General features: G+C 45.2%; 1 protein-coding gene across 2 annotated transcripts; it reads right to left on the bottom strand.

The window, feature by feature from the left end:
* Nucleotides 1-448: 448 nt before the first annotated feature.
* On the bottom strand, nucleotides 449-13,310 carry FKBP2 (FKBP prolyl isomerase 2). 2 transcript variants are annotated; one of them, XM_078606298.1, is made up of 6 exons: nucleotides 12,938-13,310; nucleotides 8,067-8,253; nucleotides 6,945-7,057; nucleotides 3,297-3,343; nucleotides 2,536-2,571; nucleotides 449-582 (listed from the first exon to the last, which is right to left on the bottom strand). In XM_078606298.1, the coding sequence occupies exons 2-6, from the start codon at nucleotides 8,238-8,240 to the stop codon at nucleotides 521-523; spliced, it is 432 nt and encodes a 143-aa protein (XP_078462424.1). In that variant the 5' UTR covers nucleotides 8,241-8,253; nucleotides 12,938-13,310; the 3' UTR covers nucleotides 449-520. The 2 variants fall into 2 exon arrangements, with proteins under 2 accessions (XP_078462424.1, XP_078462425.1); XM_078606299.1 differs by having other exon boundaries at nucleotides 12,883-12,997.
* Nucleotides 13,311-15,358: the final 2,048 nt, after the last annotated feature.

Raw genomic sequence — 15,358 nt, 5'->3', positions numbered from 1 at the left:
TTGTGTTGGCCTTTTAACCGGCGATGCAAATGAAACCGTAAACTCGCCGGCGCTACTGCCCATCAATTGTTCAATTTTCCGTGCAACGCACAGAACTGGGAGCTTTTAGCCGTTAATTTTTTTTGGATTAAATACAAGCGGGGGGATGTTGGCAAGGTAAATAAGATGATGTGCTGGCAGGGACATGAAGAAACCATAAAAAGGGTAATTTACAATGTTCACTGGGGCAAAAGACCATTCACGGTCCAAATTGGAGATTAAATTCAATACTCCACATTTGTTTAATATTAGAACATGTGCACGGACAACAAACTAAAATATAGCACGACAGTAAATCTGAATGGGTAGACTTATAAAGTTTTGGAATTAATCAGTATACATTACTGTACTAAACAAAACAGCAATGCGTAAAATTTTCCATGAAAAATGATCAAGGAAGCGGAAACGATTTTTTTTTGTAGTAGAATTTATTAATGCATTTGCAATTTGTAGGAATGATTTCTGTTTTGTTCGCGCTGGATTACAGCTCTGCTCGACGCTCCACTTGTAAAAGCTCCACTTCAAACACCAAGGTAGCTCCACCTGAGCGAGAGAAAGAGCATAAAAAACAACGCTCACATTCCCGGCTACCGTCACTTAAAATGCATCGCTACAACAGAAATATAAGCACGACAATACTTTGCATACAACGCGCAGCAGCGCTTGTTACGGGCGAGTGGAATAAGTTTCAGAAATATAGTAATAATAATGGCTTAGCCTAGAATTGTAATGAACATAAACCCCCAAAACGTCCATTGATTGATGTTACTTAATTTGGAAATGCAAGTTTGTTAAAACGTTACCGTTTTCATTTTTCAGTACAGTAAACCCTCGGTTTAACGGACCGCCATTCAACGGATTTAATGGACAAGATCTGCTGAATCCGAGTTTTGTATGAAGATTAAACGACTTTCCGGTAATAAGGAAATCAGTCCCGTCAATATTTGCTTCTTCCCCTTAATGGGTAGACAGTATGTATCACACTACACGTGTTTTTTTGTGTTTAAAAGAAGTCAAAATAGAAGTAAAAGTGGAAAATTCGTTGTAAAGTTACTTTACGGTACTTTGGTGTTTAAAATATTTTACACTACAGTATTGTTTACGTAACATCACGACAAAGGTGAAAAGTGATTGCTTGACGCTTGGACAGTTTCAACAGAACGGGTTGGTATGGCGTTACAACAGTCTTTACATATACCCTCCACTCAAATCATGTACGCAAAGTTATAATTTATTTAAGAAGATAAAACACACTGAAATGTACAAGTATTATTACACTATTATTATCACTGTAAACATTCAGGAAAAACATTACAATATTGTATCAGGTAGTAGTTTGCATGTGGTAGGGTGTGATTTAGTGCTCAAAATACGTAATTTGGCCATTAACGGGCAATCGGATTCTATGGACACCCCTTCCCCCCTATTAGTCCGTTAAACCGAGGGCTAATTCTACTCACAATATACAGGATTAAGATAAATGTACATTTGCTAATACCAACATGCAAATTCTGACGTCGGAATAAAACGATGCTTGCCGTTACAACGTGATACTTCATTGTGTACACGTTCGCTTGTCTCGGAACACTGTCAGCCCATACGCAGTGAATGAAACGCACGCACGCTCTGCGTCTGGCACGAGCGGGCCACACGGCAGGGCAAGCGGCGGGCACAGCGTGGCGGATTAATACACCCCCAGTGCACCGGGAAAATCTGTCGCGCAAGCAGGCCCCCCCCACCCACCACCCCATGTCAACCCTGCAAAAGAGCGAGGATTATACGAGACCCGTGGATAATGAGGCAATGTATAATTGCGTCCCTACTGTACCGTCCGAAAAGGAAATAGGTCTGAAAATGAGCTTCATGCTCTGTAGGTACACGCAGTAGGTAAAAAAAACCCGATAACCGACAGCTTGAGACCCAACTGTGCACATGTTGCCGAAGCGAACAATTAAACACGAGGAGAAATATGGTGCGAGCTGGATTTCTTTTGATTCACCATTGTCCGAAGGATTAAGTCTCTGTGTGGGGGCAGGACCATGTCATGCTGCTGGGTTTTCTGTTGTTGTTAAATGTGGCACCGTGTAGTAATTTCAAATTGGGTTAGCCCTAGGATGATTTAATTGGTACACACAGATACATGAACAAACATACTGACTGCACTGAGGTAACGACATGAATCTCACATAATGGAAGTTATACACCGTCAACGACTTTCGCCACCCACATCACCCGGTCAGAAATGGCAGACTTAAAACACCTGAGAGGAGTAATTTTGAAACACCAGGGTTGTAAATGCTACCAATATGTGAATACGGTATCATAAATGAATTGACAGGAACACCTACATTGAATATCTATGCTATTGCTGCATAGTAGACTTATTCGTTCAATGTATGAACACAGATACAGGCCAGGGAATTCAAACGACTGTAAATGCAACATTTATTTTCCTTAAGTTTATAAAAAATGACAAATGCATAAATCATGACTCACCAGGAATTTTTGGTGGTGCTCCTCGATCCCCGTAGCCTTTGAAAAAAAGAAATCACACGGAATAAACGTTAAAAATTCCACCCGTTTAAAAAAAATCCATTTCCATTACATACAATCAGAAAATCTGGACTTCTTAAAACTATAAAAGTGATTTTCCTTGGAACATCAGTGGCTTTAAATTTGAGGGAGCATTAAAAAAGACACGCACAAAGTTAAGAAGAAAAAAAAACCCCAAACCTGCTATCTCCCTATTGCCGTTTACAAAGCTGGCTGACAAAATTGATAAAGTTCAAAGGGATCTAAAAAAAAGGAAGAAGAAGACGCTATCAGGCCATCTGAAGATTGTGGTAATTTGCAAGCGGAGGTGGTGGGGGGGGCTAGGGGGCCCCGAGCCGTCTAATCATGCCGCAGACAAGACGAGGCCTCTTTGTCCCCCACTGCGAGAGGACATGGTCTGGCGGGCGCCCAGACGCGAACGCGTCCGTCAGTGGGCGGAAACAACGCGAGACAGCGGGCCGTTAGGCACGCAGACGCCGGGGACGCGACAGACGCAAGTCCTCGCAACGCCGGCCAATCGGCGGGTGCCCCCGCTCTTCAGCGGTGCCACATCCGACAAGAGGCCTCTCAAAATCTTGGGTGCTATTACGCTAAATTACGGCCGCTTTTCGATCGTTTCGGGAACCGCTTGTATGTCAGCCCTGTCCATCCTGTGATATGCGGTGAGCTTAGGGGGTTTGGGGCGGGGGGTAAAAAAACTTTACCAAGTTCAGGCGGGATGACCAGCTTCCTCTTCTCGCCTTCACACATTCTGCACGATGACAAAAACATTTTTGTGATCAAGTAAAGTTCGGTTTAAATCATCAACGTACACAACCAGTGAACTCGTTCATGCCACACAGGCACACTTGTGCCGCATTACAGCTGGAGAGACATCGGTTGGGATTCAGGCGCCAGTTATTTTCTGCTCCAAGAGAGACCGAGCGACGAGAAAGGACTTTCACCGAGCCGAGACTAAACGTTCAAGAGTTTAATTATGTGGAGGCAAAAGCGTGAATCAGTGTCAAGGACTGAAGTCTGAAAAAAAACTTGAGTGATAAGTGGACAGAGCAAACACTACCGTGGGTGTACAGGGCATGTCAATCACGTGTGCCTACCCTTTGTCCAAACCACCTTGCATTCACTGGGTTTGAGCACACACCTCACCACCACAATCATGTTGTAAGTGTCCCCAAAGGTAAATCTTGCGGATGATAATAGGAATGCGTTGCCTGTGCTGTTTGCGTTAACGTAGATTTGACAATACATTGTGGCTTTCCATTGTGAATAAAATTAAACCACATACAAGCTTTACAGGTGGTTCCATAATAGTGCAGCATGTGCCACCAAGAGAGATAAAAAGGTCTTCTAAAAGAGAAACCCGGTCAACAGTAAGTAAACATCTCGATGTTTGTTGTACGTGTGACATATCTCAGGAATGGCAGGTGCAAGTCGAAGAAAAGAGGGTGAAAAAAAACTGCTTGCAAAGTGAAGCTCAAGTAATCACCACCTGCCACGCAGAGGGTTATGAAGAACCATTAGCATTAACTAACAGAGGGGATGGCGGGTTAGGGTTTTTGGAAAACAGTTTCAAAATTTTATTGCAGTCAGAAGGAAAAACACGATACAAAAAATACATCTACGTTTTTATAATTCATTGTGACAATTCACTGGGGACATTCCAACAATTGTACCTGCTACCAAACAGAAGTCATTACTTCAGTGGTGGTGCATTATTTTTAGTTACATGATTGTAGTAATATTTATGCTAACTATAGCTTCGGCAGCAAATTATTGTGTTCTGACAAGCAGATGTTTCCAAAGTACAATTACAATTTGCCAACAAAGGTGCTCTGCAAACAAAAGGGCAAAAAAGGGAGATTAAACAACGAGAGGGCCGGTAAGTCGACGTTGCTTGTGAACTGAAATTAGTTTATACTTTTGTGTTTATGTGATTATACAACGATTTGTTATACCTGGCTTTGACCCAAAAATAATGCAGGCAGCTGAATCAACACCTTTCAGACATCGGGGACGTGGCACACTCTCACATCTATAAAACAATGTGCCCGAGCTGCGGCAGGATATGCTACATACCCTGAAGCTAAATACCTGCCCTGTGAACAGACTCACTATTCGCAGACATGTTTCTTTCCAACGCGAAATGACGTGGACATGGCGGCAGCCTGTCTGATGAATGTGTAAGCCGATACGTGGGCAGGGCAGTGTCGAAACGTACCACTCACTATACAAGGCAAGATCGGGCTCATTACGTTTGTGTGCGTGTGTGTGTTTTTCTTCCTGTTAATGCAGCTACTAATTAAAATGGTTATTAAGGAGCACAGTTATCTGTGTGGGCCCACGAAGAAGAAGGGATGAATGTATACCATGAAGACTGATGGGCTTTCATCAGGGGCTGTGTTTGATGGATGTGTGTAAACAACAATGCTGTGTTCTCTAATAACGTGTGCCCTATACACGGAAGCCACGGACAATCCACATCCGAGCTCTGCCCATTGTGCTGCATCAACGGCCACTGCTATAGGCCTCGCTACTGGCTGCTATGGAAACTGTCATGCCGTTTCTGGAGCAAGATACAATTGGTGGGACTCTATATATGAGCACCACGCCACCAGACACACTTTGATTACTATGCTTATAAAATATCTGTATTACATGCTTTTTTATCACTTTCATTACAAACATTTCCTTTATAATAACATAACTATGCTGTCCACGTATTATCAGGTATACTCTTTTAACCACTCCAATGACAAGTCACAACTACTTCCAATGCTATTATAAATCAATATATTTTGTTCAGAACTCAATAGCAATCATAATCTGTAATAGTTGAATCATAACATTCCAAAAAAATAACATAAAATATCATACTAAATAACAAAAATAAGTATAATATATTATTTTTGCTCATACTCATCTCTTTATTTCATCAATTTGGTCCCTATCCCCCTTCAATAACTCATCTATATATACATACTCTCGTGTTATACAGATGTGTCCCTCCAACAGTTATTTCTTGGTGTGAATTTGGAATTTTTTTTGGACAATGAAAAGCAACTTACCAATATTCACTCATTGGAAACGTGGACTCTGACAGAGAACATGCAACCAAAGCTGAAGAATACCGAAAGAAACGTGGCGAGGTGCACTTTCAAAGACCAAAAGAGGAATGCGTGTATGAGAGAATACACGAGATCTTAGGGCACACCTTGTGATTGTAAAAAACATAATACGTGGGCTTGAGCAGGACACATCATTAAAACTATAACTAATCGACGAGACTGGCGATGGAGTGCCAGCCAGATGGAAGAACAACAAGCGCTATTTGCCACTAAGTGGCAGTGACATCAACGCAGCTCTTGTGCCAGGCAATGTGCAATTTAAGGCCACACGAAGTGACGAACGCCCACTGGCACGTCACCAGACAGAACCAGGTGCCATGGGTTGACAGAGATGACTGGCAGATGCACCACCCTTGCCCCCTAATCTGCCAACTTGCTGCGCTTTAGCCACCCGGCTCTCCACTGTTGTTGTCGTTCTCTGAGTGAGCAGCAATCACAAGATCGTCAGCATAGGGAGCCATTCCTCGACCATACCCAGGCATCGATCAGCCTCTCATTATATCTGTACGTAGATGTATTTATGTTCAACCGCTTGTGCACCGTACGTAGCCAAACGTACTAATTGGAGATGCAGTTGGAGATTCCGAAATGAGGGGACGAACCCCATAGGACAACCACCATTGAGCTGGAGTGTGATGAACTGTGGTGTTGTAGGGCCATAAGGGGTGGTGACGATGTGGGAGGCTTCATCCAGCAGTGGAAAGTGAATGGTTCATGATGACGAAAACATTTCCACGACAGTGTTACTTTTTCACCGACGCTAGAGGTTAAAGCATGCTTACCTTTGCGATTCAACCTGCGGTCTATTCAAGTATGAATCAGAAACGTTATTAAGTGTGCCATTTACTAATTTGCATGGAAATAAAAAAGAGTCAACTGTCACCAAAGGCCAGCAAGTGCTAGCATATTGACAAAACTTTGGAGAATTACCTACAAACAATAATCCTCCCCGAAAGTTGACCGAGCTCAGTACACGGTGGTCATTGCTGTCAAGTAAACAGGCAACGCCACTGCACTGGCGCCCAAAGGCAAGAGGGGCCCAGGCACCGGGCTACAAGGGTAGAAATTAAACAGTGGGCCCCATTCTTCATTCTTTGCACCAGGGCCCATCTTGACCACGCTATGCTACTGTGGTCAGGTTAAAGGCTGTGACAATACCGGTCAAATTAATTAAACAGAAGTGGGATTGTGCCAGTGAAGGGTTGCGAGCAAAGCAAACGTACGTACCCAAGCAGACCCTGGTCCCAGCCTTTGATGACCTGGCCGGTGCCCAGAGTGAAGATGAAGGGCTGGTTGCGTGGGATGCTGCTATCAAACTCCGTCCCATCCTCCAACGTACCCTGCAAGAAGTACAATGCACGTACACATTTTTATCATTCTGCTTTTAACTATAATTGATTGAGAACAATGCCAAATCAATAATTGTACAGTTAAAAACAAGCAATAATATGGTCAAAACAGTTTAAGGTAGAATGTATGATTTTTTTACATGTTAAGGCTAATGGAAGTGAACAAAAAATCATTGGGTCTGCATATTATACATTGTAAGAGACATCATAACAAATATTCTTTATCAGGCGTTCTATTTGCTCCCCTATTGCTTCCAGGTCCATGCCTATACCACTTGCATGATTATTTATATGGGAAATGTGTAATTATCAAGCCACCATTTGGCTCAATGAACAAACTGAAATTTAGGATATGCACCCATTTGTTAGTGTGCTCTGCATGACTGTTTTCCCCATTATGTACATCTTCAGTATTTGGTGGAATTGTTTTTTTTTTATAACAACATTCGTCGTTGTTGATATTGGCCCTTATTTTAAATTAGTTTTTTTTGCAGTCCGTCTAATTTATGCCCCAAAGGAACCATTAATTTTTCTTCCATGTCGTTGTTAAAGATGCATTGTAAGCAGCCAACCCTTGGGAGCAACACACACCTTGTGGCATGCGTAGGTGCCTCGTGGCGGATACATTGAAATAACTTTTCGGACTAAAGTTATGGTACAGTGGAAGTGCGGTGCGTTATCGCAAAAGTTCAAACCAAGACTTTATTGAGATATCTGCCATGTGGACATTTTCCATGTGGACACATTCACAAGTCCGAATGGGAAATAAAATCAGGCGTTAGCAGGGCAATACCACGGAATGTAAGCACATGTAAAGGATTTTAATCAATCCACTGCTGAATGAGGGCCACAGATGCATTAAAAAAACAATTATCACCTAAAAAGTAAGCGTTTTGGGAAAACAAGATAACATAAAAATCTGGTTTGTCCAGGTGGCAGAATGCAAGCGAATTAACTTTTTGTTGTTGTCTCAAACCACTTTTCCCCAATGTTCACGCACGGTGTAATGCATGTGGAGGGTGTCGCCCTTGCGTGACTTGATGGGACAGCTGTCTGCGCGCTTCTTCACTCCGATCTGGAGCTTCTTTTTGCCCTCGGTGGCCCATGCGCTGCCCTGGAGGAGGCAGAGCAGGATGCACGCCAGGCCGGCACCCAGCAAGGCTCCCGATCTCATGGTGTCAGCACAGCTGTTCGGCACGCACACAAAGGAACGGTCCAAATGGGCAATGCTATAAGATTAGCACGGTTGGCTATGTAGGGTGCGAAAGAAGTTCAACATACGTACGTACAGTGTGGGTCTACTGCCAAAACTCTGATGGGAGAATTTGCTATCACCCTCTTTATAAACAAATGTGAGCAGCAACCTATCCGACCATTGGGGAAAATACACGAGGCTCACATATTCGGAAATTTATCCATTATTAGTAATTCTGGTCACTGCCCAGTTTACCGAAAGAACCAAAGAGGATGGATTCCTGCAGTCACGAAAGCTTCAAATCAAGATTTCTCTACTTGTATATGCAATTTGTCAAAACAATGACAGACGTCTAATAATACTAAGAGTGATGTATCCAGTAAAACAAATACCAAGTGTCAAAGTTTTTTAACCGGGTAACTGGACATTATTTTGCACCCTTGTTCACATTTATTGGGTATTTTTGTGCCCAGATATGGATTTTGAGTGAAACATGAGGTCCGGATTAATAGTAGGAAGTTTTCTTGGAAGTAAAATAAACTATGAGGTTGGTAGAAATACAGAAACTAGTCCTCAATAAATTATAGCATACTTTCAAATATAGTATTTTAATGTTATTTTTTATTAGTGAAAAACCTATGATATTTTCCTTTAATTTGTCATGTAAAAATATTGATGGTCACCTATATTCCACGAAATTGTACCTGTGTACACATGCACGGATGCATATAAGCGGATGCTTACACATGCATGAATACATACGCACAAAAATAAAGAAAAGTGGAATTTTCTTAAATGTTAGTAAAAGTATTTGCACTTTTAAAACAAGGAGCTAAATTTTGGACATACAGACCAGGTTACATTTCAACTTACCTTTCAAGGCTTTATACCAAAAATCATTTCTAAAATATTTTGATTACAATATTCTACTGAAAGCTAAATTAAATACCCTATTTCTATTTTAGAAAAAGTAATATTTTCTCAATGTGACGAATACCTAACTTTTAAACCTTACATGTGTTAATAGATCCATTCACTGAATCTTACCCGAATGTAAATTTCATGCCAGCCAAAGAATGTTGTTTATTACGTTAATTTGACTTGCAGTTAAAGAAGAACAAAATGTACATTATTCAAATTATTAAATGGCAGTAGCATACACAACAGTCACTAAAACGCCGTCATGAAGCCATCTGAGTGTTTTGCAGCCTAAACCAATAAAATATGTTGCATGTAATTATCAATCACACCCATTAAAAAAAAACAATCTTTCGATCAGCACATAAACCAAGTCAGTCTAAAAATGTAATGAACAACAAAAACCCTCAAGGCACAGAGTGGAGGTCTGAGCAAAGGCTGTTAGTGGCTGAACATTTCACGTAATAACGTCCACATGTACATGCACAACCCTGTTGTCAATCGGCTGCTGGATGAAGTCCTACCAACTACACCTTGTGGGGATTATTTGACCATACTTCACCAAGCGGGTGAGTGCAGGTTGATGATCACGGCAAGGGGACACTATACAATATATACAGCGTACGTGTATAACTTTCATAATAAAGGTTTTTGGGTAAGATCGCGTAAGTATAAATGTGTCGTAAGTATAAATGTGGCGTAACCCTCCACCACCCGACACAGCCGGTAAGGTTTGTCACGTAAACAACGCGCCAATTAGTTACTACCTACGACACATTTATACTGGCGCGATCTAACACAAAAACCTTTATTATTAATAATATCGGTCGCGAAAGCTTACGTGTTAAAATCTATAACTTGGTTGATGAAGACGGCAGAAGCTTTCCTCTACAGATGCTCCTGCCCACAATTGCCTCGCAGCAGCCTATAACACCTGTTATAACTAACGAATGTTTAGCCTATATCCAAATAAAATGGAATGTGCCAAATCTCAGCATATCCCAGAGAATAATCAGGTTCAAACCTGGACAGTGCTTGGATGGGAGAGCACCATGCACAAAACACGCAGGGGTCACAAGGCATTACCACGGACTCGCCGCACTGACCAGTGTTATAACCCCACGACCCCCCCCACACTCACCCAGCGTTATAACCCCACGACCCACCCCCACACTCACCCAGCGTTATAACCCCACGACCCCCCCCCACACTCACCCAGTGTTATAACCCCACGACCCCCCCCCCCACACTCACCCAGCGTTATAACCCCCCCACACTCACCCAGTGTAATAACCCCACGACCCACCCCCACACTCACCCAGTGTTATAACCCCACGACCCACCCCCACACTCACCCAGGGCAATAACCCCCAAGACCCCCCCCCCCACACTCACCCAGTGTTATAACCCCACGACCCCCCCCCCACACTCACCCAGTGTTATAACCCCACGACCCCCCCCCACACTCACCCAGTGTTATAACCCCACGACCCACCCCCACACTCACCCAGCGTTATAACCCCACGACCCACCCCCACACTCACCCAGCGTTATAACCCCACGACCCCCCCCCACACTCACCCAGTGTTATAACCCCCACGACCCCCCCCCACACTCACCCAGCGTTATAACCCCACGACCCCCCCCCCACACTCACCCAGCGTTATAACCCCCACGACCCCCCCCCACACTCACCCAGTGTTATAACCCCACGACCCCCCCCCACACTCACCCAGTGTTATAACCCCACGACCCACCCCCACACTCACCCAGCGTTATAACCCCACGACCCACCCCCACACTCACCCAGCGTTATAACCCCACGACCCCCCCCCCACACTCACCCAGTGTTATAACCCCCACGACCCCCCCCCACACTCACCCAGTGTTATAACCCCACGACCCACCCCCACACTCACCCAGCGTTATAACCCCCACGACCCCCCCCCACACTCACCCAGTGTTATAACCCCACGACCCCCCCCCCCACACTCACCCAGCGTTATAACCCCCCCACACTCACCCAGTGTAATAACCCCACGACCCCCCCCCCACACTCACCCAGTGTTATAACCCCACGACCCCCCCCCCCACACTCACCCAGTGTTATAACCCCACGACCCCCCCCCACACTCACCCAGTGTTATAACCCCACGACCCCCCCCCACACTCACCCAGTGTTATAACCCCACGACCCCCCCCCCACACTCACCCAGTGTAATAACCCCCCGACCCCCCCCCCACACTCACCCAGTGTTATAACCCCACGACCCCCCCCCCACACTCACCCAGCGTTATAACCCCCCCACACTCACCCAGTGTAATAACCCCACGACCCCCCCCCCCACACTCACCCAGCGTTATAACCCCCCCACACTCACCCAGTGTAATAACCCCACGACCCCCCCCCACACTCACCCAGTGTTATAACCCCACGACCCCCCCCCCCCACTCACCCAGTGTTATAACCCCACGACCCCCCCCCACACTCACCCAGTGTTATAACCCCACGACCCCCCCCCCACACTCACCCAGTGTTATAACCCCACGACCCCCCCCCCACACTCACCCAGTGTTATAACCCCACGACCCCCCCCCACTCACCCAGTGTTATAACCCCACGACCCCCCCCCCCACTCACCCAGTGTTATAACCCCCCCACACTCACCCAGCGTTATAACCCCACGACCCCCCCCCACACTCACCCAGTGTTATAACCCCACGACCCCCCCCCCCACTCACCCAGTGTTATAACCCCCCCACACTCACCCAGCGTTATAACCCCACGACCCCCCCCCACACTCACCCAGTGTTATAACCCCACGACCCCCCCCCCCACTCACCCAGTGTTATAACCCCACGACCCCCCCCCCACACTCACCCAGTGTTATAACCCCACGACCCCCCCCCCCCACTCACCCAGTGTTATAACCCCACGACCCCCCCCCCACTCACCCAGTGTTATAACCCCACGACCCCCCCCCACACTCACCCAGTGTTATAACCCCACGACCCCCCCCCCCCCACACTCACCCAGTGTTATAACCCCCCCACACTCACCCAGTGTAATAACCCCACGATCCGCACGGCCGAGGGGGCTGGCAAGGCTGCTGCAGAGTACTACAGCAGCAGCAGCAGCAGCTGTTGTTGTTCTTGTTGTGTCAATGTACAACAACATTACACACAGAGCCGCGTCATTGCCAAAGCTCACGCTGGGCGTTTGCCTATCAGCTTTCGTGGCAATCGTTTAGTAGAGGAAATTCCACATTCCAATGGTAGGATCATGTCCATCCACAACGCAAAAACCACAACTCTTGACTTCTCAACAAAGTGGTACCTACTTTATCGACCCTGCCAGCGACAGACAGTGGGCTAAATGTAAAACAATGCGATAATATCTCAACGTCAGTCACGATCCACTGCTGGATGAATGCGTGCCTTAAGCCGTTCGCACCTCTCACGACCTTGCGATGCGACAATCCACAGGGAACCAGAACTCACAAAACAAGTTAATTGTAGTGGTGATACAAGACAGTATTATCTATAATGAATATTATTACTATACCACTCTAGCAGTGTTAACATCATTGCCGCAACGCATCCTTGCTTAGGCCTCCATTCATTTCAACGCAGCGCGGCAACAGCCACCGCTTAGGATTCACACAAAGCACGTCGACTAAAACTGGACGACATTTGCACTCACGTTGTTATTACAGTTTTGTTGTTAAATACGATTTTAATTAGACAAAAATACACACTTCAGAGACGTGGAAGCCGCCTCGTCAAGGCCTCAGTCGGGTGGACGAGGAATTCCGTGCCGCGCTGGGCGATCGTGATTGGCTCCTGGCGCGGTCACGTGACGCGCCTGCTGGGGGCGTTCGCGAACTCCACGCCGCCGCCGGTGACGGCCACGTGACGGCCGCGTGAAGCCGGTCCTCCGCTAGATCGACTCGGCCTCGAATTAGTTGTTTACCAATCGCTACGGGGGGAGACAAAGGCGGCCGGGCGTGGTGTTGTTTGGCCACCCCGGGCCTTCGTAGGCGCTGCTACTGGCTAACGGCACTTGCCCCCGGCGGTCTGTCAACAGGCGCAGCAGAAATCAACGCCTGTCACTCACAGCACTCAACAGCTGCTGCTGCTGCTGGCTCTATTATATTCCGATGGGTAACTTATTAAAGCGTAGAATTTACATGCCAATTTAAAAATAAATTTACTTTTTTATATTCTTCACGATGCATGCTCCAACTCCTATTATCCCCTATGTCTACCTGGTTTCTCTATTTAAGTGCTATGAATAAGGTTATTTACCCGAAACGTCGCCTATTTTTTCTATATATGTTCATTTTTAAGGTCACAGTGTTATTGACAATGTGTTGAAAATGTATGTTATTTGTGCATTTGCACCACTGCCTACGCATTGTGAAAAAATCAGTTACAATCGCGTGGATAATTTCCATACAAAACTCGTTACACGCTTCACAAGCCCGATGATTGCTAAACGCGCGCCACGTAACACGGACTGCATTTTAATCCTGCTTCATGTATGACACACACGTAAATACAAACCGCACAATTTCTGCCTAGATATGAATAAACTCTACATCACGTAGGTCTATTGTTTACCAATCAGGTGCATGCAGCGTGTGACAACCATGTCGTTAGGTAAGTATGCAACGTCTCCTTTAGATATCCGTCTCTTCATATTAAAAATAAAATAAGTTCTGACACAATCCATCGATCACACGGCCTTATTATTTTTAATATGAAGAGACGGATATGTAAGGAGACGTTGCATACTTACCTAACGACATTGTTGTCACACGCTGCATGCACCTGATGATTGGTAAACAATAACCATAGATGATGTAGCCATGACGAGGGTGCTGAACATTGCAAGCAGCAATCGAAAACATCCCTTAAACTGTATATGTATGTTAAACTTATTTTGCACCATACGTAGCCAACCATACTAATCGGAGGTGCGGGGGAAGGACAAGCAATGGCTTTGTTGCGCGGCGTCTTCAAGTGTCCTCCCATTTAGATGCTGTATAAATCCACATTTTTGGATTGCATTTTATATGGGTATTTGCAATTACAGTACTGTACTGTTATCGCTAGCCAAAGGTCATCTCTGTGTCTTGTATTATAGACTGCAGCTGCAATATAAAGTGAACATTGTCAGGATTCGCAGCTTTGACCCAAAGGGCAAGACTCGTTGGAAAATGTGACAAAAAGGCATTCCGTCCTGACGGGCCCAGATTTATCACATGACAAAGTTCCTCGTTCTAAAGCTATGATTTATGTTCGCATTTTTTTTTCTCTCTCTTGAAAATCTCCCACAAGTGGAGACTGAAAGCAGCAGAGCACTTTCCTGAGTGAAATTACTGCACTACACAGTCGCAATCAGCTGAGTAATAGAGTTTCCATAAGATATTCGTCCTACATAACGCTCGGTGTGCAGAATGCACGTGGTCTTTGTGCAGCAGCGTATGCACCATATATCACAATGGTAATTATAATGTAAGGCCACTAGCATTGGAGCTGTAATGTGAAGGCACATTATTCCGTGTGACAGATGTCAAAATAAGCCACACACATATTCAGGCCAATGTGCATGATTCACAGAGGGTATTCTCTACTTGATTGTATAATTGTATGTATATATGTAGTCTTAGGCATGCATGCCTATGCGGGATGGAGCGGTGGTGCGATGGTTAGTGCACTGCGCTATATACCCCAGGCACTGGAGTTTGATTTCTGGCTACCGCTGTCAGTGGTAACTGAACTGGTCTCGGGCCAATACTTCACTATCTGGCACGTACCAGCGTGGTGAAGCACGGTCTCACACCCCTATAACCAATATGGCATGGAGGGGCCTTCACTGTCATGTACCGTACGTCTGTGTTACCAGTGAGTAAATGAAATCTATCTGCGGGACCACACTTATTGCTGTATTGCCACATCCTGGCACTTTTCACCTATAGCACCTGCTATGCACTTATAGCCACCCTTCTAACCAATAACCAATCATTACTTTTCTTCGCTACTGAGATTGAATAGGATCGGGTACATTCAGGATATTTGGTCGTAGTTTCAAAGGGCTCTTACTCGCTTTATGAGTAAATATTATGTCCATCACATGACGTGCGCATGGCATGTGTCCCGATTTGTTTTATATT

This window comes from Lampetra planeri, chromosome 25 (genome assembly GCF_965212315.1).
Source record: "Lampetra planeri chromosome 25, kcLamPlan1.2.h2, whole genome shotgun sequence".
NCBI lineage: Eukaryota > Metazoa > Chordata > Hyperoartia > Petromyzontiformes > Petromyzontidae > Lampetra > Lampetra planeri.
The sequence above is the reverse complement of the archived record's forward strand: the minus strand, read 5'-3'. Positions and strand labels throughout refer to the sequence as shown.

Bases quoted from the DNA above. Each gene is read 5' to 3' on its own strand.
- FKBP2 (XM_078606298.1), bottom strand. From the start codon at position 8,240: ATGAGATCGGGAGCCTTGCTGGGTGCCGGCCTGGCGTGCATCCTGCTC. The intron at 2,572-3,296 runs GTAAAGTTTTTT...TTTTTTTCAAAG, and splicing joins GGTCATCCCGCCTGAACTTG to GCTACGGGGATCGAGGAGCA. The intron at 583-2,535 runs GTGAGTCATGAT...TCTCTCGCTCAG, and splicing joins AGCACCACCAAAAATTCCTG to GTGGAGCTACCTTGGTGTTT.